Genomic DNA, 23,683 nt, shown 5'->3' on the forward strand with positions numbered 1-23,683 from the left:
ATCAGGTTGAGAAAGTGTCCTTCTCTCCTTGCTTGTTGAATTTTTTGTTATGAAGAGGTGTTGAATTTTGTTCAAAAATTTTTATTTCCCCCGAAAGATGCTTTCTTTTAAAATATCCCTGGCAAGTTCACTCTCATCTGAGGGCGAAAGCCCAAATGTAAAGCCAAAAGGCGATCTGCCAAGTCACTGCGCAGGCAGAGGATGGTCTTGGTAAGGGAGCGGGGGTCACTGCGCTCCCCAGGCGCCAGGAATGCTCTGCGCACTCTCCATACCCCTCTGTCAAAGGAGAAATGAGAGGACATTCCCCCAGGGCAGGAGCAGGGCTGTGCCGGTGGACCTCGGCCACCCCCTCGCACTCACTCCCCTCTACCCCCAGGCCTACGAGAAGCGCTTCCCCACCTGCCCGCAGATCCCCGTCTTCCTGGGCAGCGAGATCCTGTGCGAGTCCCGTAGCGAGGATGGCTCGGTGCACGTGGTGGAGCGGAGCTGCCGGCTCCGCGTGGAAGCCCCGCGGCTGCTGCGGAAGGTGTGAGAGCCCAGGGCTCCGGGGAGCAGAGGAGGAGGTCGGACAGGGTGGCGGGCGGTCATGAGAGGAGCACCTGGGGGCCAGGGGCGGAGCCAGGCGGTGGGGCGAGTGTGTGGACGTGGGTGCCGGAGGGGTTTCATGCGCTGCGGTCTGGGTCGGAGGGCCAGCTGATCCGGAGGGACAAGGGCCGGGAGGCTAGGCTGGGACTAGGCGGGGTGCTGGGGTACTAGGGCCGGACAGCGATCCCGGAATGGGGGGCTGGGGAGATGGAGTCGGAGATCCAGGCCCAGGTGGGTGGGCAGGCAGGCCTGGGGTGGGGGTCCCGGGGTCTGGGGGTTACCGGGGCTAGCCCTCGGGGTTCGTGCCCCCAGCCCCTCATCCCCTGCACACCCGCGCTGCCCCCTTCCCTTGCAGATCGCTGGTGTGGAGCACGTGGTTTTCGTGCAGAAAAACATTTTGAACTGGAAGGAGAGGACCCTCCACATCGAAGCGCACAATGAGACTTTCGCTAGCCGCGTGGTGGTCCATGAGAACTGCAGCTACACCGTGAGCACCGGCTTGGTGACCCCTGCCCCGCCCCCCGCCCCGCCTGGTCCTGAGTACCTGTTGCCAGGCCGGCTCTCTCCTTCCCTCCCTCCCAGAGCTTTGTGCGATAAGAGGCAGGAGCTCCTTACATCTACAGTTCGGAAGCACAGCTTATTTTTTTTTTTACAAGTTTAAGCAGTCTACAATAGAGCTTGAGACATACTTACTAAACTATTTTACATTGTCTTAAATTCAAATGCCACGGATCCTGCCTTTTATGGCTAAATCTGGCATTGCCTTCTTCCTCCATTCTTCTCTCTCCTGCTTTCAAGAAACTGTGCCCCATTTATCTGCCTGTAAGATGGGGTTAATGACGATGCCTGCCCCATAGATTGTGGTGAAGATTAGCGGGAGTAAAATATCCACACCCCGTGGACCAGTGCCTGGCATGTACTAAGCCCTGTGTATGTGTTACTTTTAATTAAAATTTTTTTAAAGATTTAATTTTTTTTTTTAGAGAGAGGAGGAGGTGAGACAGAGAGGGAAAGAAACATCTATGCGTGGTTGCCTCTCATGGGCCCCCCCCCCCCCACTGGGGACCCAGCCAGCAACTCAAGCCTGTGCCCTGAACTGGGAATCCAACTGGCAACCCTTTGATTTGCAGGCCTGTGCTCAATCCACTAAGCCACACCAGCCAGGGCTATGTGTTACTTTTTAATATAACCAAAGATAATTATTATTATTGTCCAGCACATACTGACTGAGCATCTACTATGTGTCAGCACCCTGACAAGTGCTGGGCACCCAGGGGTGGACCAGTTGGCCTGACCATTGCCCTCATAGAACATCCATTCCAGTGGGAGACACAGGCTGGGAGACGGGATGGCAAATCAGTATAGAGACGTAACTTTGTCCAGAAAAACACCAACAAAAACCACCCAAATCAGTACAGGCTTATAACTTTGTCCAGAAAAAAAAAAAGCAAGTCAGTATAGACAGAACATTGACACACGCACTGAGATGGGATGGGGCAGCTGGAATTACAAAGAGGAAGAGGAGGGGCCCTGTCTTCAGTGACAGTGTTCCCTGAGGAGGTGCCATGGAAGCTGGAGCTGAGGGAGGAGAGGGCTGGGAAACGAGGGATCAGGGAGGAAACAGCAGGTGGGAAGACCCTTCGGTGGGTGAGGGAGGTCAGAATGAGGGCTGCAGGGGTCCTGCTGGCCTCAGGGATGAAGCGAGGCCTCTGCAGGCATTTGAAATCCGTTCTGCCACTTTCTCTCTTCTTTTTCCTTTTATTCTCACCTGTGCACATTTTTTTTTCATTGCTTTTAGAGAGACGACAGGGGAGAGAGAAACATCAATGTAAAAAACATTGATGTAAGAGAGAAACATTGATTGGTTGCCTTCTCCTATGTGCCCCGACCAGGGATTGAACCTGGAAGCTGGGCATGTGCCCTGGCTGGAATCAAACCCTTGCCTTTCTGTCTACTGGATGGTGCTTCAACCGCCTGAGCCACGCTGGCCAGGGCTCTGCCACTCCCTGCTGAGTAATGTGGGGCACATTGCTTCCCCCTTCCTGAGCCACCCTTCCATCTCTGTGAAAGGGGACCTCAGCAGAACCTGCCTCATCAGCTCCTAGAGGGGCAAATGAGACGATGTAGTTGTGCTAGATCCCAAATAGCATTTGTGTGACAACTGTGGCACATTACGGATGTTGCTGCTGTGTCTTTGCCTAGCCTCCCCGACCCCCAGGGAGATCTTGGTTCCTGTTTCTGTCCTGTGGTGCCCCATACACAGCAGGTGTCTGGAGTATGCTTTTTTCTTTGCGCACCTCCAGCTTTACTTGGGGCCTCCTGGAAACCAGGCCTAAGATGTTCAGATGTTTATGTCTGGGGAAGTGCAGGTAGAAGTTTTTTAAATCCCATTTAGTGTACTGGTTCTCAGAACAAGTTCCACTAACAACTGAATCAGCATCACTGAGGCTGCCTGTGACATGCAGATTCCTGGGCCCCACCTTGGATCTATTCCACCTGGGCCTCTGCATCTTTAATAGGCTCCCTGGTAGCGCTTCTGAGTTTGGGAGGCATGAAGCCAGGGTCTGCATGGTAGCTCTATTAACAAAGTTTTTTGCTTACATATGTAAATATTTATTTTTTATATATATTATATATATAAACACATACCATGCATTTTAAAAATATATATCTAAATGTGTATTTGGCTCTGACTGGTGTGGCTCAGTGGGTTAGGCATCATCTCACAAACTGAAAGGTCACCAGTTTGATTCCTGGTCAGGGCACATGCCTGGGTTTCGGGCCAGGCCCCTGGTTGGGGCTGTGCAGGAGGCGATTGATCTGTATTTCTCTTGTACATTGATGTTTCTCTCCCTCTCTTTCTGCCTTCCTCTCCCTCTCTCTAAAAATAAATAAATAAAATCTTTAGAAAGGTAAAATGTATATTCATGTGTAATTTATTTATATATGATGTATTATATTAAATATATTACCTACTTTTTAAAGATTTTATTTATTGATCTTTAGAGGGAAAGAGAAGGAGAGAGGGAGAGAAACATCAATGTATGGTTGCCTTTCTTATGTCCCCTGCTGGGAACTGGCCTGCAGGGAACTGGCCTGCAACCCAGGCATGTGACTGGGAATTGAACTGCGATTCTTTGGTTTGCAGGCTCGTGCTCAATCCACTGAGCTACACCAGCCAGGACAAATATATTACCTATTTTTATATATCATTATATACATTTACTTTTTAATTTGTGAGATCTTTACTTTTCTATTTTTTATTGTTATTCAAGTACAGTTCTTGGCCTCCCCTCACCCCTCCCCTCTATTTTTAAAATATATTTTATTGATTACACTATTACAATTGTCCCAAATTTGCCCCCTTTGCCACCCTCCACCTGGTACCTCCATCCCCTCCAGCAGTCTCTTTCCTAGTTCATGTCCATGGGTCATGCATACAAGCTCTTTGGCTTCACATTTTCTATACTGTTCTTAACCTCCCCTTGTCTATTTTGTACCGACCAATTTATGCTTCTTAATCCCTGTACTTTTCCCCCCATTCTCCACCTGGCTGATAACCCTTCAAGTGATCTCCATTTCTGTCGTTCTGTTCCTGTTCTGGTTGTTTGCTTGTTTTGTTTTTGTTTTTGTTTTAGGTTCATATTTTGTTTTTGTTTTAGGCTCATATTCTGTCCTTTTTTTTTTAAAAATTCTTGCCCTGGCTGCTGTGGCTCAGTGGACTGAGTGCTGGCCTGTGGACTAAAGGGTCGCAGGTTCAATTCCCAGTCAGGGCACATGCCTGGGCTGCAGGCCAGGTCCCCAGTTGGGGACGAGTGATAGGCAACCACACACTGATGTTTCTCTCCCTCTTTCTCCCTCCCCACCCCTCTCTCTAAAAATAAATAAATAAAATCTTTAAAATTCTTGTTTCTTCTTGCTGTTTTGATTGAATGCTCTTTTCTTTTCTATGTTCCAAATCATCGATTTGATATTCAGTTTCATCCCCTTCAGTGTTAGGTCCCTGCTGATTTTTCTTGATCGCCTCAGGCTCCACCCCACACAATTTATAGGTCTGTTCTTCTACAATAGGCCTAAGACAGGGAGCCAAAGCATCTCTACCTGTCAGATGCAGAATTCAAAACACTGGTTATCAGGATGCACTCACTGAGTACAGCAATTCATATTTGTTTGAATGTCACTGTACTTCCATGGATTATGCATTCACTGAAACTCTGTGCTCCTGGAGTACTCTAAGGATACAGAAATGGTCCAAAAGCTATGAAGGAGAAAAGACAGCTTATCGATGAATGGACCAAGCTTCCACAAGCTGCACCACATCAGGATGATAGCTGCAGCCTGGGCTCTGGCAAAGTGGGGTGGGCAGAGTGGACCTGAGACACTTGAGAGGAGACTGGGGACAGTGGCTTTAGGGAGAGAACTGAGAGAGCAGATGCCAGGATCCTGGTGCTGAGTCATCCCCTATACTGCAGGAGCCATCCTGCTCATGCAGACCTATATACATTTAATTTTTAAGTGGCAGGAACACAGATATCAGATCCACTTTCTTCCTGCCCTTCCTGAGAAGGTTCTTTGTTCTCTAACACTTTAGACCTTGTATTGCGCTCTGGGTGGGGACTCTTGGCACTGCCAGACCCCTTGGATGTCACCAGCTATGACTGTGCCGTCCACTGCATGCTCTAGCAGGGCCCAGGTCACCAAAAGAGCCCAGGGGGAGGGCATGGTGCCTCCCACCCTGACCCTGTGTCATCACCCCTGCCTTGCTTTCAGGTCCATCCAGAGAATGAAGAGTGGACTTGTTTTGAGCAATCTGCCTCACTTGACATCCGGTCCTTCTTTGGCTTTGAAAGTGCCTTGGAAAAGATTGCAATGAAGCAGTACACAGCCAACATCAAGAGGGTAAGAGGGGGGTTCCATCAGTCACAGGGAGGATAGTGCAGAGACCTCTGGGGTTGCCGGTCCTGGCTCGAAGCCTCCTCTGCCACCTGACAGCCCAGGTGACATCAGGCAAGATCTTTAAACTTCCTCATCTGTAGGGTGGGTATTCTAACAATGGCCGTTTACAGGAGACGATGGATGGACAGCAAGCCCATAGTGGGGGCATCATAATCACTGTCTTGGTTGTCCCCAGGTTGTTGTGTGAACTCTGGACACAGAAGTGACATTGTGTGGTGCTTTATCCCAGTTAAAATTGCCCCTGCTTGGTTTAGAGATATCAGACCCATCACTGAGTAGATGAAATTCATTTTAATAATATGTTTTGTCCAATGAATTATCAATATAAAACTTACATTCTTTGTTTGGTCCCAAGTCTTGCAGATTCGGTGTGTATTTAACATTCACAGCACATTTCCATTTGGTCTGGCCACATTTTAAGTGCTCAATAGCCACGTGTCAGGCCTGGGACCAGAGCAGGTGGGGTGACTCCCAGGCTGGTGCCATTACCCCCCTGTCCTGCGCGGTGTTGATGTGTCTTAGTTCTTTCTGGCTTCCAGGGGAAGGAGGTGATTGAGCATTACCTGAACGAGCTCATCTCTCAGGGCACCTCTCACATCCCCCGGTGGACGCCTGCCCCAGTCCGAGAGGAGGATGCCCGCTCCCAGCCTGGGCTGGGAGATCCCAGCTCCCTGGAGGTTGATGGGCCCAGAAGCACCCAGGGCGCCAGTTCAGAGATGGTTGGTACTGATGGTAGGTAACTGCAGCTGAAGGCTGTAGTCCAAGGAAGTCTGCATGGGGTTTGCTCCCTCTGTCGGGGGAGAACTGCCATGGATCCCCTTGGGGATGGGTCGGGTTCCTGGGGTGGTTCAGCCTCCTCCCTCCCACGGCTGCTGTGCCTCCTTTCTCTCCTCCAGCCCAAGAGCCAGAACTAGTTCATTTTTAGATCAGTAATTGACCTGATCTGGTGGCGGAGGGCTCCCCTTTTCTCTGGTTTTATTACTATTTTAAATTATATGAGTGATGCATGATCGTGGTGGAAAAAATTCAGATTGCTCAGAAGATGTCAAGTAGGAAGTAAGACTCCTTTGCTCTCCTTAACTATCTAGGCATCTATATGTACACACATGTACATATGTGTATACACACATACATGTATGCATATATACATGTATAACCTAGATTGAACAAATGAGAGCACATGATATATTCTATTTGCTACTTTGTTTTTCTTTCACTTACTAATGTTTCTTGAATAGCTTTCCATGTCAGTGCGTGTGTCTTAGCTCTTTGAACTATTTCATGGTGTGGCTACACCACAGCTTATTTATTAATAAAAATTTATTGATTATTTCACTTGATCTTAGGCAGAAGGCCAAGAAGCAATTACTATTGATTATTTTTTTCTTAAAGATTTTATTTATTGATTTTTATGAGACTGACGCGCTGCGTACTGCGCTAAGAGGGCACCTTTATCTATTGATTTTTAGAGAGAAGGGAAGGGAAGGAAAGGAGAAAGAGAAATGCTGAGTGTGGTTGCCTCTTGTGTGCCCCCAAATGGGAACCTACTATTGATTATTTTTAATTAGTTTATTTAGCTAGCTCCCTAGTGATGGATATTAAATTGTTTTCATGTTTTTCAGAAACAATTAAAATAAATGTTATTTATTGAGTTTAAAGATACAGAGGAAGGGAGGAAGAGGAGGGGGAAGAGAGAGAGAGAGCGAGAGAGAGGAAGACATCAATTTGTTGTCCCACTCATTTACGCACTCATTGGTTGATTCTTGCATGTGCCCTGACCATATTGAACCTATGATCTTGGCGTATCAGAACGATGCTCTAACCAACTGAGCTACCTGACCAGGGCAGGTTTTCATTTTTTAAAAAATACAAATAATGTGGTATAGCTGTGTTTTTAAAAATATTTGCGTGAGTATATACATAGCATATAATTTAAAAAGTTGAATTGATGAGTTAAGGTTATGTGCAACTGAAATTTTGGAAGATTTACTAACTAGGTCTGTAAGGAAGTTGTACTAGGCGATGTCCCACCAAAAGTGTGTAGCTTTGTCTATTCCTGACTTCACCACAGCTCCTCATGAGACTGGTATTAAACATTATAAACTTCTGAAAGGCAAAAAGTGGACATTAGTAGATTGGTGATTCCTTCTTTCCTGTGAGGGAGGTCAAGTATATTTTTTCATACACTTGGAGTTTAGTGACTCCAATAGCTTACTTGTGAATCTCTCTTCTTGTTTTTTTTTTTTAGATTTTCTTTATTTATCTTTTAGAGGAGAAAGGAAGGAGAGAGGGAGAGAGATACCAATGTATGGTTGCCTCTCATGCGTCCCCTGCTGGGAACAGGCCTACAATCCAGGCATGTGCCCTGACTGGGAAGCGAATTGCGATTGTCTGGTTCGCAGGCCTGCACTCAATCCACTGAGCTACACCAGCCAGGGCCCTCTTCTTGTTTTTTTTTTTTTTGTCCATTTTCCTATGTACCCATTAATTTCTTACTACTTTATGGGAGCTCTTTACATATTAAGGCAATTAGCCCTTTGTCATATTTCAGACTTTTATTGACATGGAAAATATTCACAACATAATGTTGAGGGGAAAAACCTAGGGCACAAAACCATAACCCGCCCCCCCCCCCCCCCCGCCTCCCNACCCCCCCCCCCCCCCCCCCCCCGTGCATCCAGCTTCAGCCACGTGCCCTTGTGCTTGAGACACGTTAGTTTCTCCCCCCGAGGGGCACTGAAGGGGGGGGGCTGCCAATGTAGAGATAGATCATGGAACCAAAACCACATCTGGGGATGTGTTTGGGAAGAACAAAATTCATTTGTTGAACAATGATTTATTCTGCACCAAGTAGCTGCCCACTATTGTACACAAACTTTTAAAATACTAACAATTTTTCTTACAGCCCTGGCTGGTGTGGCTCACTGGGTTGAGTGCTGGCCTATGAAGTGAAAGGTCGCTGATTCTATTCCTAGTCAGGGCACACACATGCCTGGGTTGTGGGCCAGGTCCCCAGCTGGGGCTGTGCAAGAGACAACCAGTTTCCTCCCACATATCGATGTTTCTCTCCCTCTTCCTCTCATCTCCTCTCTCTAAAAAGTAAATAAAATCTTAACAAATATTTAAAAAAATAACACCACACTTCTACCCCTTCTCGTGCACACATTCTGTGGGCCATGTCCTGTGCCCTTCCCATTTTACACAGGCCTTTCCTTCCTTCTGCCTCTGTGCTGTCCAAAGCAGGGCTGGTACTCAGGAGGGCTGGTGGGAGGCCCAGTCATGCCCCTTCCACCCTGCTCTGAATCACTGAACCTTTGTGTTCGGGAGAAAGAGGCCTTCACAGCCGCCTGGAGGCTGGAAGAATGCTGGTATCTCCTGCCTCCCTTGTGTGTTCTACCTCAGCCCTTCCTTGCTCACCCCCTCCCCACATGGCCTCCCTTCCCCTCCAGTATCTCTGCTTCTGATTTTTCTGTGGGTGTTTTTGGGTCTGGAGAGTTACCCACTTCTAGTATCCCTTCTGCCTCTGGTTACACAGATGCCTCGTAGAGCAGATGGCATGACCCCCAGCCCCAGCCTTTGTTTTTAAAGGAACTATTGTTTTCTTATTGTGCTATCTGCACACAAAAGAATGAGCCATGCCCATGAGGCTGCTTTTTACAGGTGTCTCTATCCATTGCTGTGAGGCTAACACCCTGAGATGCCTCACCATGCCAGCATCTGCCACCCCAAAAGTTAAGGTCAGGCAATAGGACCTCAGGTTGGAGTACCAGCCTCTAAATGTCAGCACATACAGACCCCAAACAGCCCAACTGTGTGAGATGGGACTGAACAGTGGAAATGATCTGTGCAGCTGTGGGCTGTATTTTGGGGTCAGGGCTCTGCCTACCAAAAGCCTCACACCCCACAAAGGGCTTGGGGTGGTCGGAAGGCAAAAGAAACGTATTTATCAACCTCCTATTATGCCAAGCACACTACATACATTTACACGCTTGAGTTCACTTAACCTCTCTCAGCTTCAGTTTTGTCTCCTGTAAAGTGGGAACATCTCATAGGATGGTGGCAGAACTCACTGAGGTGATGCATGTCATACTGTTAATAATCTTTACACCACTAGCAAACGATGAAGTGGAGAAATTAAGAAAACAAATACATTTAACCAAAGGGGTAAAAGACCTGCACTCTGTAAGAAAACTATAAGACATCGAAGAAGTAAATTGAAAATACAAATGGGAGGATATACTTTGCTCATGGATTGGAAGAATTAATATCGTTAAAGTGTCCTCCCTATGCAGACTAGTCCACAGAGTCAATGCATTCCCTGTTAAAATGTTGGTGACACTCTTCATAGAGTTAGTGCCACTCATCCTAAACTTTATACAGAACCCCAAAAGACCACAAAATAACCACATAAACTTTGAGAAAGAACAAATCAGGAGGCATCATGCCTCCTCTATCAAACTATACTGTAAAGTTACAATAACCTAAACAGTATGACACTTTTCGTAAAAACAGATGTATAGATCAATGGAATAGCATAGAGAGCCCAGAAGGAAATCCTCACTTGTATGGTCAATTAATCTACAACAAAGGAGGGAAAGATATACAATGGGGTAGAGGCGATCTCTTCAATAAGTGGTGTTGGGAAAACTGAACAAATACCAGCAAAAAATGAAATTGGACCACTTTTCTGCACCGGACACAAAATAAACTAAAAATGGGTTAATAATTTAAATGTAAGGCTTGAAACCATAAACCTCCTAGAAGAAAACATAGGCATAAACTCTTCAACATCATTCTTAGCAATATGTTTTTGGCTATACACTCATGTCTCCCCAGGCAAAGGAAACAAGAGAAAAAACAAACACATGGGACTTCTATCCCATGTTTAATGTTTTTGCATTAAAGGAAACTAAATGTTTCCTAAACAAAAATGTTTTTGTACATCAAAGGAAACCATCAACAAAACAAAAGACAATCTAGTGAATGGTAGAAAATATTCATAAATGAGCCCTGCCTGGTATGGCTCAGTGAATTGGGTGCCAGCCTTCAAACCAAGGGGTCACCGGTTCGATTTCCAGTCAGGGCACATGCCTGGGTTATGGGCCACGTCCCCATTTGGTGGCATGCAAGAGGCAATCGGTTGATGTTTTTCTCCCTCTCTCTAAAAATGAATTATATAAAATCTTAAAAATGAAATCTTTATAATAACCACGATGAGATATCAACTTATATCTGTCAAATGCCTATCACCAATACATCAATAAACAAGTGTTGGCGAGAATGTGGAGAAAAGGGAATCCTCGTGCACCATTGGTGGGGACGCAGACTGGCCCAGCTACGGTGGAAAACAGTATGGAGGTTCCTCAAAAAGTTAAAAATAGAGCAGCCATATGATCCAGCAATTCCACTCCTGGGTAGTTATCTGAAGGAAAAACACGCACTAATTTGAAAGGATATATGCACTATGTTCATTGCAGCATCACTGGTAATAGCCAAGATATGGAAGCAACCGAAGTGTCTATAGGTAGCCAAATGAAGAGGATGTGGTACATGTATACAATGGGACATTATTCAGCAATAAAAAAATGAAATATTGCTACTTACGACAAAATGGATGGATCTAGAGGGTATTACTCTAAGTGAAATAAGTCAAAGAAAAACAAATATGATTTTACTTTATGTGGAACTTAAAAAAAACCCAAATGAGTAAACAAAATAAGTAGAAACAGACCCATAGATATAGAGAACAAGCTAATCCTTGCCAAAAAGGAAAAGGGGGATGGAAAAAAAATATTCAGAGGGTGGGTCAGCTCTAGAAGATGGGGATTATTTCCATTTCTGAAGGTCTAAGGGGACATATCACTTGCCACTGTGAGATTCAGGCTTGTCCCAGCATGAGTTTTCAGAACCACCCTGGCTATGGATCGAAAAGACTAGAGGACCTAGAGCCCGTGGGACTTTCATCCGGTCAAAGGGCTACCCTGTGGCTTGGAATTACATTTCAGATCCAAGGTGGCCAGCAAGGAATAGGTTCCAGAAGGGCAGACACGGCGGTGAAGAGGCACAGCACCTCCCTCGTGTCCTGAAGCTCCTCTTCTTCTCCTGCAGGGGACAAGCTGGATGCAGACTACATTGAGAGGTGCCTGGGCCATCTCACGCCCATGCAGGAGAGCTGCCTGATTCAGCTTCGGCACTGGCTGCAGGAGACGCACAAAGGCAAGGTAGGTGCAGGGCTGGGGCTTGCTGGAGCAGACGCATACTTAGTTATAGCTGCCTGGCCTCAGGCGATGGGAGGAAGGGTCAGGAAAATAAGTTTGTGTAATTAGCAATGCTGTATACTTAGATTTTGCCTTCTTTTCATTACATACAGTCTCATTTATCTACAATGTGTGCTGTGCGTTATCACTGATTTGGCACTGTTGACATTTGAGGGTGGACAGTCTTTTTTTATGTTTACCTGAGGACATGCTTATTGATTTTAGAGAGAGGGGGAGGGAGGGAGGAAGATAGAGAAAAAGAGACATAGATGTGAGAGAGAAACATCTATTGGCTGCGTCTTGTACGTGTCCCAACCAGGTATCAAACCCACAATCTTTTGGCGTACAGGACAATGCTCAACAAACTGAGCCACCCAGCCAGGGCAAGGCCAGGCAGTTCTTTCTGGCAGGGGCCATCCCGTTCACTGTAGTGCTTTGAGCAGCATCCCTGACCTCCACCCACTTGTGAGCTCCCCCCATGAGCTCCCCTCCCCCAGGTGTGACAACCAAAAATGGCTCCAGGTGTCACTAAATGTCCCCTGTGGGGCACAGTCACCCCCAATTGACAACTACTGCTGTTCACATAACCATGCACACAGTTCTTTTAAAAAAAGATTTAATGCCCCTGACCAGTGTGCCTCAATTGGTTGGAGCATTGTCCCACAAACTAAAAGGCCACCGGTTTGATTCCCAGTCAGGGCACATGCCTGGGTTGTGGGTTCAATCCCCGGTCAGGGCATGTATGAAACAACTGATCAATGTTTCTCTCTCACATCAGTGTTTCTCTTACACACCAATATTTCTCTCCCTTTCTTTCTGTCTCCCTTCCCCTCTCTAAAAATAAATAAACAAAATCTTAGAAATATAAATAAAAGAGATTTAGTGAGTTGCAAGGGTTGATTTTTGATTGCATGTGGAGTTTGCTTTAGACTCTAAGCCCTATCACACAAAGGCCCACAATGCATTTGGGTCTCTACCATGAACTTGACCTTCAACTCTGTTGGATAAGAACTTCCTGCTTGGTCATGAGTTGCTGGCCCTTTCTCCTACCGTCCCCTCCCCACTTTGGGGAGCAGACCAGGGAGTTAGTGTTGAGCTGTGATGTAACCTGTCTGCTCCCGTTTCCTCATCTGTAAAATGGGGAAAACATGAACACTCACCTCCCAGAGTGAGTTATTGGGATTTCATGTAAAGCGCTTAGAGCCCTGTCTAGTTCAGACTGAGCACCCAGTAAACTGTGCTTTTGGTTGGAGTTGGCTTTCCCTTGACTGTTGACAGATACCCTAGGGAAGGAAGAAGAGCTGTTGGGGTCTTAGCTTGTCGCCTCAGCTATTAGGCTTTTTGGATTATATGTGGCAGGAATGCAGCTTGAACAACAGGCACAAAAAGGGGGGGGGCATTATTTATTAGCTTTCTATAATAAACTGTTAAGAGGGGTGTATTAATTTCCTGGGGCTGCTGAAACAAAATGCCACAAATTGGGTGGCTGAAAACAACAGAAATGTATTCTTTCCCATTTCTGGAGGCCAGAGGTCTGTGCCCAAGGTGAGAACAGGGTTGGTTCCTGCCAGAAGGTCTGGGGGAGAATCTGTTCTGTCTCTCCCCTGGCTTCCGGTAGCGGCTAGCAATCCTTGGCTTGGGGATGCGTTTGGTCTTTTCCTCAGCTAAGTATGTGTAGATGAGACAAGTGACTCATTTTCCATAATTTTATCTGCTGGGTTAGGAAATACTGTTCTCCGGGTTGCTCCTCCTTCTTCTCTCAGATTCCCAAAGATCAGCACATCCTCCGGTTCCTGCGGGCTCGTGACTTCCACCTAGACAAGGCCCGGGAGATGCTGTGCCAGTCCTTGAGCTGGCGAAAGCAGCACCAGGTGGATCTCCTCCTTCAGACCTGGCACCCCCCTGCCCTCCTGGAGGAGTTCTATGCCGGGGGCTGGCACTACCAGGACATAGGTGCGTTCCTTGACCTACACCATGGGTAGGGCACACTTCGGTCACTGCCGAATGCACTTTGAACCCCACTTTTCGTCCCTCTTACTTTTTCCTTTGACTCTTGTGGACATCCGGAGATGACAACCCAACTGGGAAGATGGCAGAGCTGGGCTTCAGGCAAATAGTATCCCGGGGCTGCAATAGCAAATGGCCTCAAACTGGGTGGCTTAAAACAACAGAAGTGTATTCTCCCCCAGTTCTGGAGGCCCCAGGTCTGAAATCAAGGTGTCGGTGAGGCCTTGACCCCCTGCAGGCACTAGGGGAGAGTCCTTCCTTATTTCTTAGAGCTCTTCTGGTGGCCCCAGGTGTTCCTTGGCTTGACGGCGTCACTCCAGTCTTTGCCTCTGTATTCACATGGCCTTCCTCCTTGTGTCTCTCTGTGTCCTTTCCTCTTCTAATGAAGACCCCCGGTCACTAGGTATAGGGCCCACACTGATCCAGTATGATTTCCTTTGGAGATCCTTAACTAATTACACCTGCAAAGACCCTATTATCAAATAAAGCCACATTCTGAAGTTATGGGTGGACATGAATTTGGGGGAGATATGATTCAACCCACTATAAATGTATTTGATTTTACTGTTATAATAAAGTTTGTTATGAAAACAGGCTGGTGTGGGGGCAAGGGGACAGACAAGTATCGCTAGGTTGGGTGGCTCAGGAGAAATAGTGTGGCTTTTTCACATTGATGCCACCCACGCTTCCATGGTGAGAGCGTACTTGTGATTCTTGCTCTTTTGCCATTGAAGCCAGTGCCTATTATGATTTTCAATGTTCTGTATATAAAAATTCATATACAGTTGATCCTGGAAAAATGCAGGGGTCAGAGATGCTGACCCCCCTCACATAGTTGTATTTTTACATGTATGTATTTTTTAACAGATTTTTATTTATTTATTTTTGGAGAGAGGGAGAGGGGGAAAAACGCTTATGTGAGAGAGACACATTGATTGGTTGCCTCTCCTATGTGCCCCGACCCACCAGGGACCCACCCTGCAACCCAGGCATGTGATCTGACTGGCCACCCTTCCCTTTGGGGGGTGACACCTAACCAACTGAGCCACACTGATTAGGGCTCCACACATAGCTTTTGACTTCCCCCAAACCAAACTACAGCCATCCTTTGGTATCCACAGGGGGCTGTTTCCTGGAACCCCTGAGAACACCCAAATCTGCAGATGCTCAAGTCCCTTGCACACAGTTGGCCCTCTGCATGCACCTATTCCCAACAACGGACCATGGATCTGCTGTTGGCTGGCTCCCTGGGTGTTAAACCTAGAGATATGGAGGGGTAATTGTATATTGCTTGAAAAAATTCCACAGATGAATGGACCCACACAGTTCAAACCCTTGTTGTTTAGTGATCAACTGTATGCTGATTCGAGCAAATGCTTGAGTCTCCTGAAGAACTGGTTGGGACACATTCTTTTAACACACAGTCGATCCTCAGTATTCACGTGTGGCATAGTTGTGAATTTGCCTACCCGTTAAAATTTATTTATGGCCTCCAGATCAATACTCAGGAAGCTTTTGTGGTCATCCATGGACATGTGCAGAGCGGCAAAAAAAATCCGTGCTGCCCGACCTGCACTTCTCCAGCTGAGGGTGCGCTAGCTGTCTTCCTGCCTTCCTGTCTCAGCTCGCACACTGTAAACGAGCGTCCTTTGTGTGGTCCACTTAGTGCCATGGTTTTTGTGTTTTGTGCTTCTGGTTAGTGATTTTGCTGTTTACAGTGGCCCCAAGCAGAGTGCAGAAGTGCTGTGTCCTGTTTCTAAGAGCAAGAAGGCTGCGAGGCGTCTTACAGAGAACACATATGGGTTAGATGGGATTCATTCAGACACCCTTTATGGTGCTGCTGGCTGTGAGTTCGCTGTTACTGACTCCACACTGCGTACTAAATAAGGTGTCCTTAAACAGAAACTGAAAACAAGGCTAGGTATTGATCAGTTGACAGAAACATTATGACTAGAGGCTCACAGGAACCTAACCCTGACCCTGTGTTTCTCCTAGAAGCAGTGGTTCTGTATTTGCTAATTCAATGTTCAAGGTGACTTCATAAAACAACTAACGTGAATAACAAGAATTGACTGCATTAAGTATATAATTCTTTATTTTTCCTTTTTTTGCTTTGTCTGGTAGAAAGCTAATAGCCAGCTTCTGTCTGTTCTCTCCGTGTTCCTTCATTACATGGCTCATATCCTCTTTTTTAAAAAAAGGTTTTAAACTAAACTTCTAATGTTAGAACAGTTTTGGGTTTTCAAAATAGGTGAAAGGGCCTACAGAGTTCCCCATGCCCCTCACCCAGTTTCCGCTGCGGGACAAGCCCGCATGCTTTAACACGTGTACTGTCTCTTTCACCGTAAGTGGTACCAGCCCCTCTGGGGAACAGGCAGGGTATTAGTAAGTAGTGGATGGACTGGGCCGAGGTGAGCTGCACCTGGCGCCCTCATCTCTAAGGAGGGTGAGTGCTCATCATGACTTTGACCTGCCCTCTCCCCTGCATTCCCTGAACAACGTCCCCTCTCTCTGCAAAGATGGCCGCCCCCTGTACATCCTGCGACTGGGACACATGGACACCAAAGGCTTGATGAAGGCCGTGGGGGAGGAGGCGCTGCTGCAGCATGTGAGTGGGGGTCCCCGCTTCCTGGAGCCCCCGGGGGCTGCCTGTGGCGGAGCAGCCACGTGAATGTTGGCCAGAACATTCTCTACCTTGCAGGTTCTTTCCGTCAACGAGGAAGGACAGAAGAGGTGTGAAGGGAACACCAAACAGTTTGGCCGTCCCATCAGGCAAGAACTCCCCCGAGAGACCAATTCCCCCAAGTAGTAAAACCAGCCAAGGCTCACAGAACGTGGTACTCCACGGAAACCTCCTCACTTACTTCTCACAATGACCCTGTGAGGCAGGGACTGTATCGTCCCCGTTCTTTATGGAGGGGAAACTGCAGCTCAAAGTAGTGATACTCTTCCAAGGTTGCTAAACCGGTTAAGTGGCAGAGCTGGGATTTGAACCTGTTCCTGTCTGGCTCAGGCTCAAGGACTTGGTCTGCCATGCCATATACCCCCTGGCCTTTGCTTTTTGGGACGCACCCCCGACCCCAAGTACCACCTTCACTCTGTCTCCCAGTCACGCAGGCTCGCAGCTGTCCCGGCACATCCAGGAACCCGCCATTCCTCTCTGCCTTCCCCAACTTCTATGCCTGGGCTCAGCTTCCCCCACCAGTGCTCACAGTGACATTGCCCCCAAAGGCTCTGCACTTTCCCCCTTCTGTAAAGTGGCAACAGCATCACCAGTTCTGGCGCGTCTTTGCAGGTGATCAGAACCAGTGACGGTGAAGGGATGATGATGCAAACGCCCATAGAACTTACTACACAGCAGGTGCTCTTCTGAGCCCCTTGATTCAGGCTGTCCTTGTCACGGCCACAGGAAGAAGGGAAGGCGGGGCCCGCTACTGAAGCCTTATCCAAAATTGCCCTGACCTTTGTGCAAGTTACGTTCCTTCGCTCTGCGGCGCTTTCCTAAGGGGACATATACTGGGGTGGGGGATGGATCATTCAGGGTCCTGGCCAGAAGCAGAATTCATCCCAGACGGCTCAGATGACAGGGTGTCACAAAGGGGCTCCTTACAGTGGTTTGGCAGGGTGAAGGGAATGGGGCTGGCATGGGGAGGCTCCCAGGGCCTGGCACAGCAGTAAAACGGTCATTTGCCTGATGAATTCATACTAATGAAATGGAGGCACAGAGAGGTTAAGTGACTTGGTCAAGGCCACACAGCAGGTGCCAAAGCAGGGATTTGAATCCAGCTCTTAGCACTTACGCTCTGTTTCATCATCAGCATCTTCCCAACAGTCAGTAGTAGTAACTGGCTTTTACTGAGTGGGTACCATGGGCCTGTCCTTGCAGAGACCTTTACATCTACCACCTCATTTAATCCTAACAACAGTTGCTTGAGCTGGGGGCTGTGATGTTATTGCCACTGTCCCCGTGAGCAGGAAGTTGCCCAGGGTGACGGTGACACTTCAATTCGAGTGCTCAGCCTCGGAGTCCACGCTCTGAGCCTCTTCATCACATGGCCTCGCCATGGCGGCAGGATCCAGGAGTGTCCTGTGGCCCCTGCCCCTTCTGCTCCCAGACCTGCCTCACTGAGCCTCTCTGTCCGTCCCTGTCCGTCAGCCCCTGGGTCCCTGCGGAGGGTGATGGGTGCCCTGAGAGGTCGCCCAGCAAGGTGGAGTGAGGGGGCCCGTGTCTGCCGCAGCTCCTGGACCTGCCTGGTGGACCTGGAGGGGCTCAACATGCGGCACCTGTGGCGGCCGGGGGTGAAGGCCTTTCTGCGGATAATTGAGGTGGTGGAGGACAACTACCCGGAGACCCTGGGGCGGCTGCTCATCGTGCGTGCCCCCCGTGTCTTTCCTGTGCTCTGGACGCTGGTAAGAGCAGGAGCCTGGAGGGGAGGAGGTCCCTCTGTGAGCTGCCCTGCCTGCTTGCCCTGTGTCGTTTCCTCTAACTCATACGCCATAAAGCTCACCCCTTTAAAGTACACAGTTCGGTGATTTTTAGTATGTTTGCAGGGTGGTGTTACTATATCCACTACCTAATTCTACAGTATTTTCATCACCCCAAAGGAAACCATTAGCAGTAACTCCCTTCCCTCCTCCCCCCAGCTCTCGGCAACCATGAACCTACTTTGTGTCTCTATTGATTTCTGTGTTCTAGATACTTCATATAAACGGACTCAAAAATGTTGACATTTTGCACCAGATTTCTCTCACTTAGCAGAACGATTTCCACATTGTAGCATATCTCAGGACTTCATTTTTTTTGTCTGAATAGTATTCCACTGTATGAATAGAGCACATTTTATGTATCCCTTGTCCTGCTTTGTGGACACTAGAGTCACATTCAGAATTGTATGGGCTTCCTGGGATTCCTGAGAGCTGGTTCTGAGGAGTGCTGGGATGTTGTGCTATAGGGGTATTAAAACATTTTGAGCCCTGGCTGGTGTAGCTCAGTGGATTGAGCACCAGCCTGTGAAACAAAGGTTGCTGGTTTGATTCCCGGTCAGGGCACATGCCTGGGTTGTGGGCCAGGTCCCCAGTTGGGGGTGCGCGAAAGGCAACCTATCAATATATTTCTCACACATCTATGTTTCTCTCCCTCTCTTTCTTCCTCCCTTTCTCTAAAAATAAATAAATAAAAATCTTTAAAATCAATAAACATATCCTTGGGTGGGGATTAGAAAAATGTATATATTAAAACATTTTGCTCACAACCTACAGTAAGAAATACAATTTGTGTTGCAGCCCTTCAAGTGTCGTACACACACACATGCACACGACTGGGCTAGTCACAATGTGCCACGTTGGATTCACAACCACTGACAGGCTGTCTCTTGCAGCTGGAGGCCACAGTCCTGGGGCCTTGCTGCGGGTCCCAGGCCAGTGCAGTGTTAGGCCCCTTCCTCTCCTACAGACTCAGAGTTAGCACCTTGCCCAGTGCCAGGACGTGGGTGTGTGTATGCTCAGTGCCCTCAAAAGCATAAGAAGTGTAGCTGTACGTAGAGGTTTGACCAGGATAGAAATTCAAGGGTTGGAAGTTAAAATGGACTCAGTGTTTTACTAAGCACCTACTATGTGCCAGGCATGTTTCCAGGCCCTGGCGATTCAGAGTGCAAAACAGCCAGCTACTGTTTCCATGCAACACCCCCCCCCCCACCTCCACTGTTGTGGGATAGGGAGAGAGAAGCCAGACAGCCTCACACAGTAAACGCTTCACAGCTTCCTGTGACAAGGGCATGAGGACATTCAGGGTTCTTGGAGACACTATGCCAGCCAGGTAGGGGTTGATGCAGGGGGATCATTTAGATTGGGGAACAAAGGAAGGTCCTGCTGAGAAGCCAACTTCTGGCTGAGACCCGAGGAAGGAGCAGGAGTCGTGCAGGGAAGGGCAGAGGGAAGGGTACAGCAGCACATACCTGCACAGCGTGGGCAAAGGCCTGGAGGCAGGACTGGGCTTTAGAGGAACTGAAACCCCAGTCCAAGGGGTGGAGGAAAAAGGAGCAAAGAGGCGGCTGCCCTGAGGAGGCTGGGAAGATAGATGCTCAGGAACCAGTGCCTGCCGAGTCCAGGCTGTGGCAATGATGGGACCTTGTACTGGGACAATAGGTTGCCCTTGACGGTTGACAGCAGGAGATTGTGAACATATTTCTGGGGCAGAAAGTTATCTGGCTTCTGTGGGTAAGTCAAAGTCGAGCTGGGGAGCAGGAGATGTGGAAGGGACAGGCAGGACCTGCTACTAAAGCTTTTCATCCTGAAACATCCTGATCTTTGTAAAAATTACATTCCTGTTGCTTTTTGGAGGTTTCCTAAGAGGATGTCCATTGGGTGGGGTGGAAGGCAGTCAGCTGGGGTCCTGGCTGGAAGGAGGATTAGTGGGATGACATGAAAGAACAGCTTTGAGGTGAGGGTGGGATGGGGAGGCCTCTGGGGACTAGCCACTGCAGTAAGCCCTGACCACCCGGGGCTGGAGGGACAGGCCTTGCTACCAGAACCCAGGCAAGCAGGAACAGGGGTGAGGGTGGAGGCTGCCAGTGGGAGCTGGGGCTCCCAGGGGCACCGAGGTGGGGGGAGTGGGAGAAGTACCCACCTCCCATCTCCTGCTGCTGCCCCCTCCCCTGGCCATGCCGGGTGGAGCAGGGGACTATCTTCCAGAGTAGGGGCTGAAGGAGAATGACCACACAGGTGGGATCCCAACTCCCAGTCCGTCTTTTGCCTGTAACATTTTCCTTGCTGAACTGGCTTGTGTCCTGCCATGCCAGGCACCTCAGTCCTTTCTTGATTCCCTCCCTCCTTCCTTCCCTCCCTGTTCATTGAACCAGACATCGCATCAGCATTGAAGATGTTGTGAAAAACCTGATTGACATGCAGCTTAGAGCCTGGTGTGGGAGTTCTGCCTGGAGTAAACAGAACATGGCTGTTCATGCAGTAGAATTGCATTCAGCCGTAAAAAGGAAGCGCTGATAACGCCTCCCACGGATGCACCCTGAAAACACGCTGAATAGAAGAAGCCAGACATAAAGGCCTCATGTCATATCCATTTATACGAAATGTCCAGAATAGGCAAGACCATAGAGACAGAAAGCATACTGGTGGTTTCCAGGGGCTGGTGGGGGAGGGGAGGAGTGAGTGCTAGTGGGTGTGGGGTTTCCTTCTGGGAGGGGTGAAAGTGTCTGAGAATTAGGTAGACGTGATGGTTGCAAAACATAGTGAATGAACGAAAATCCACTGAATTGTTCCCTTTACTATGGTTAATTCTATGATATGCGAGTTACACCTCAATAAAAAAGCAACTTTTCCATCTTTCCTCATCTCCTTCATTTCAGATCAGCCCCTTCATCAACGAGAACACCAGGCAGAAGTTCCTCATCTACAGTGGCAGCAACTACCAGGGCCCTGGAGGCCTTGTGGACTACCTGGACAAAGAAGTGATCCCCGACTTCCTCGGGGGAGAGTGCGTGGTGAGGCTGCTGGAGCCCTGGCCTTGAGGAAGGGGGGGCCGTCTGTGGCCTTGGAGGAGCTGGGGACTGCTGGGGCAGGGCCTGTTTTAGAAGCTGCCCAAAGGGAGGCTCCTCTCTGAAGGAGGGTGGCCTTACCTTGGTTCTTTCAAACATAGCGAGAGAGAAGCAGTTTCCAAAAGTCCAGAGACCAGGCCAGTCAAAGCCTTACCCATTCGGTATTCCCCATTCCAGTCTAGGTTGCTAAGATACAGTCAGAGTTTACCTTTTGCACCCTCTGCTGCAGGGGAATGTGACTCAAGTGTCCCAGAGGTTTGGGACCCAGAGCCAGTATACCCAAAGGGACTTATCCCTAGCTCATAATCACAGGGTGTGGGATGACTGGGCAACTGATTCCAGGGGAGGCGACCCTAGCCCCCTTTTATTGCCCCCCTGTGGGGTGAGATGATAGGCAAGGATGACCCTGGTCACAGCTGTCACAGCACATCTGGCTGTGGGAAGGCAGGCCCCTCTCCCTTCTCTAATAGCAATACCAAAAAGCACACTCACGTGATTTTGGGGTTAAAGCCCCCCCCCCCCGATTTCCTAGGAATTTTTGCCAACCTAGCTTGTTTTCTCTACTTGCTGTGATATGTATGCATGACAGACGTATTTAGTAAATGGGCCTGTGAGAGCAGTGGTCAGGAGCATGCACCTGGGAGCCTGATGACATGGGTTTGCCCTGGCTCAGCCACTTCCTGCTGCCTGCCTTCTCTGAGCCTCCGTGTTCCAGCTCCTGAAGTGGGGAGGGTAGCGGCTCCTACTGCGTTGCTGTGGTTCTGGGGTTAAATGGCGTCAAGGAAGCCCAGTGCTGAGCTCCCTGAGATCGCTGTTATAAGTGTGTTCAGGGGTCACAGAGCGCCCTTTGGTGCTGGGCCTTGACCTGCCACCTTTGTCTTTGTCCCCCAGTGTAATGTCCCTGAAGGAGGGCTGGTCCCCAAGTCCCTCTATCTGATGGATGAGGAACAGGAGCACTCAGATCAGCTGCACCAGTGGAGAGAGACCTACCAGTCGGCCAGCGTGCTCCGCGGGGCCCCCCACGAGGTGCTGGGGCCCCAGCCTGGGAGGGCCCCCTGGGCGGGGGGCGGTCATTATAGGTCAGGGTCCCCCAGAGCAGAGCTTGAAATGAGGGTTCTCATGTGGGCAGTTTGCTGAGGGCAAGCTCTCAGGAGAAACCTGTGTGGAGGGGTGTGGGCAGGAATCTAAGCCGAGAGGCTGTTTCAGCCACAGCCAACCCCACCCTGACCCGTGGGGAGCACTGCACGTGCAGAGTCTGACAGAGCGGCCCTGCCAGCCTCTTGTGCCATCTTGTTTGTTGGTCAGTGGCTGTGGGTCAGCCCCAAGGAAGGGTGGGACCTCTTGGGCATTTCAAATAGAGGGGCCATCTATTCTCAGACCTTGCCTGTCTCCATGCAGGTTGCTGTGGAGATTCTGGAGGGGGAGTCAGTTATCACCTGGGATTTCGACATCCTACGAGGGGACGTGGTGTTCAGCCTGTACTACACCAAGCAGGCACCCAAGCCATGCCCCTGGGAGCCTGCGGCCAGGGCCAGTGGGCAGCTGATGAACAAGGCCTGGACCCTGGGTGCAGATTACAGTCGTGTGGAGGCCCCCCTCATCTGTCGGGAGGGGGAGAGCATCCAGGTTCAAATTCTTTGATTCTTTTATTTGTTCATCATGCAGGACTGAGAGTTCACTTCACTGTGTGCCAGGGTTCTGGGGCACAGCCCCAGACAAACAGGACCCGGTCCTCTGCCTCAGAGACCCTGGGGGATGGTGGAAAAGAAAAGCAGATCCCGGCAGTTCCAGGACCCAGAACTCAGGACCTCAGCCTCAGAATCCCCTGGGACCCAAGTTAGAGATGCAGGTCCAGGCAGGGTGGCTCAGAACCTCTGGGTTTGGGGCCTGGGGTCTGTAACTCTCACCCTCTCCTGGTGATCTCTGATGCACAGTCAAGTTCCAGCACAAGCACAGCACAGAAACTGTAGGTCTGGGGACAGAATGGAGACAGGACACCAAATGTGAGCCACCCCCACCAATACCATATGCTCCGTGAGGCCAGTGCTTGCAGGTCAAACATCACAGGCCCCCAAACACACACTCATGCACACATACATGCACTCACATACATACACACTCACACACATGCACACACATGCACACTCACACATTCAAGCACTGGCGAGTACTACAGATCTTACTGAAGGTTCCATGGAGAGTCTAGCACACCAGCAGGCCCTTGAGATCCCCCTGAATATCCCAGCCCTTCTCTGAAGTTGCTTTTCTTATAACAGCTAACAGCCCCTTTTCTTCTTCTCTCTTGGTTCTCAAAAAACTAACCACCTG

The 23,683-nt window shown here is 49.0% G+C and overlaps 1 protein-coding gene across 2 annotated transcripts in view; it reads left to right on the plus strand.

Moving 5' to 3' along the window:
• The window catches only part of SEC14L5 (SEC14 like lipid binding 5), a 45,652-nt gene that overhangs the window by 14,360 nt on the left and 7,609 nt on the right, over positions 1–23,683 (plus strand). Inside the window, exons 3-14 of one of the 2 annotated variants that reach the window (XM_037029902.1) lie at positions 377–526; positions 941–1,072; positions 5,356–5,484; positions 6,081–6,273; positions 11,650–11,762; positions 13,562–13,751; positions 16,325–16,413; positions 16,507–16,577; positions 18,044–18,215; positions 21,167–21,301; positions 22,247–22,381; positions 22,754–22,981. In XM_037029902.1, the coding sequence (XP_036885797.1) occupies positions 377–526; positions 941–1,072; positions 5,356–5,484; positions 6,081–6,273; positions 11,650–11,762; positions 13,562–13,751; positions 16,325–16,413; positions 16,507–16,577; positions 18,044–18,215; positions 21,167–21,301; positions 22,247–22,381; positions 22,754–22,981 (1,737 nt within the window). The remainder of the gene's footprint in view (positions 1–376; positions 527–940; positions 1,073–5,355; positions 5,485–6,080; positions 6,274–11,649; positions 11,763–13,561; positions 13,752–16,324; positions 16,414–16,506; positions 16,578–18,043; positions 18,216–21,166; positions 21,302–22,246; positions 22,382–22,753; positions 22,982–23,683) is intronic. The other variant, XM_037029904.1, reaches the window with a different exon arrangement.

Source organism: Sturnira hondurensis, unplaced genomic scaffold (genome assembly GCF_014824575.4).
Source record: "Sturnira hondurensis isolate 20B ecotype Veracruz unplaced genomic scaffold, ASM1482457v3 Scaffold0020579, whole genome shotgun sequence".
Lineage (NCBI taxonomy): Eukaryota > Metazoa > Chordata > Mammalia > Chiroptera > Phyllostomidae > Sturnira > Sturnira hondurensis.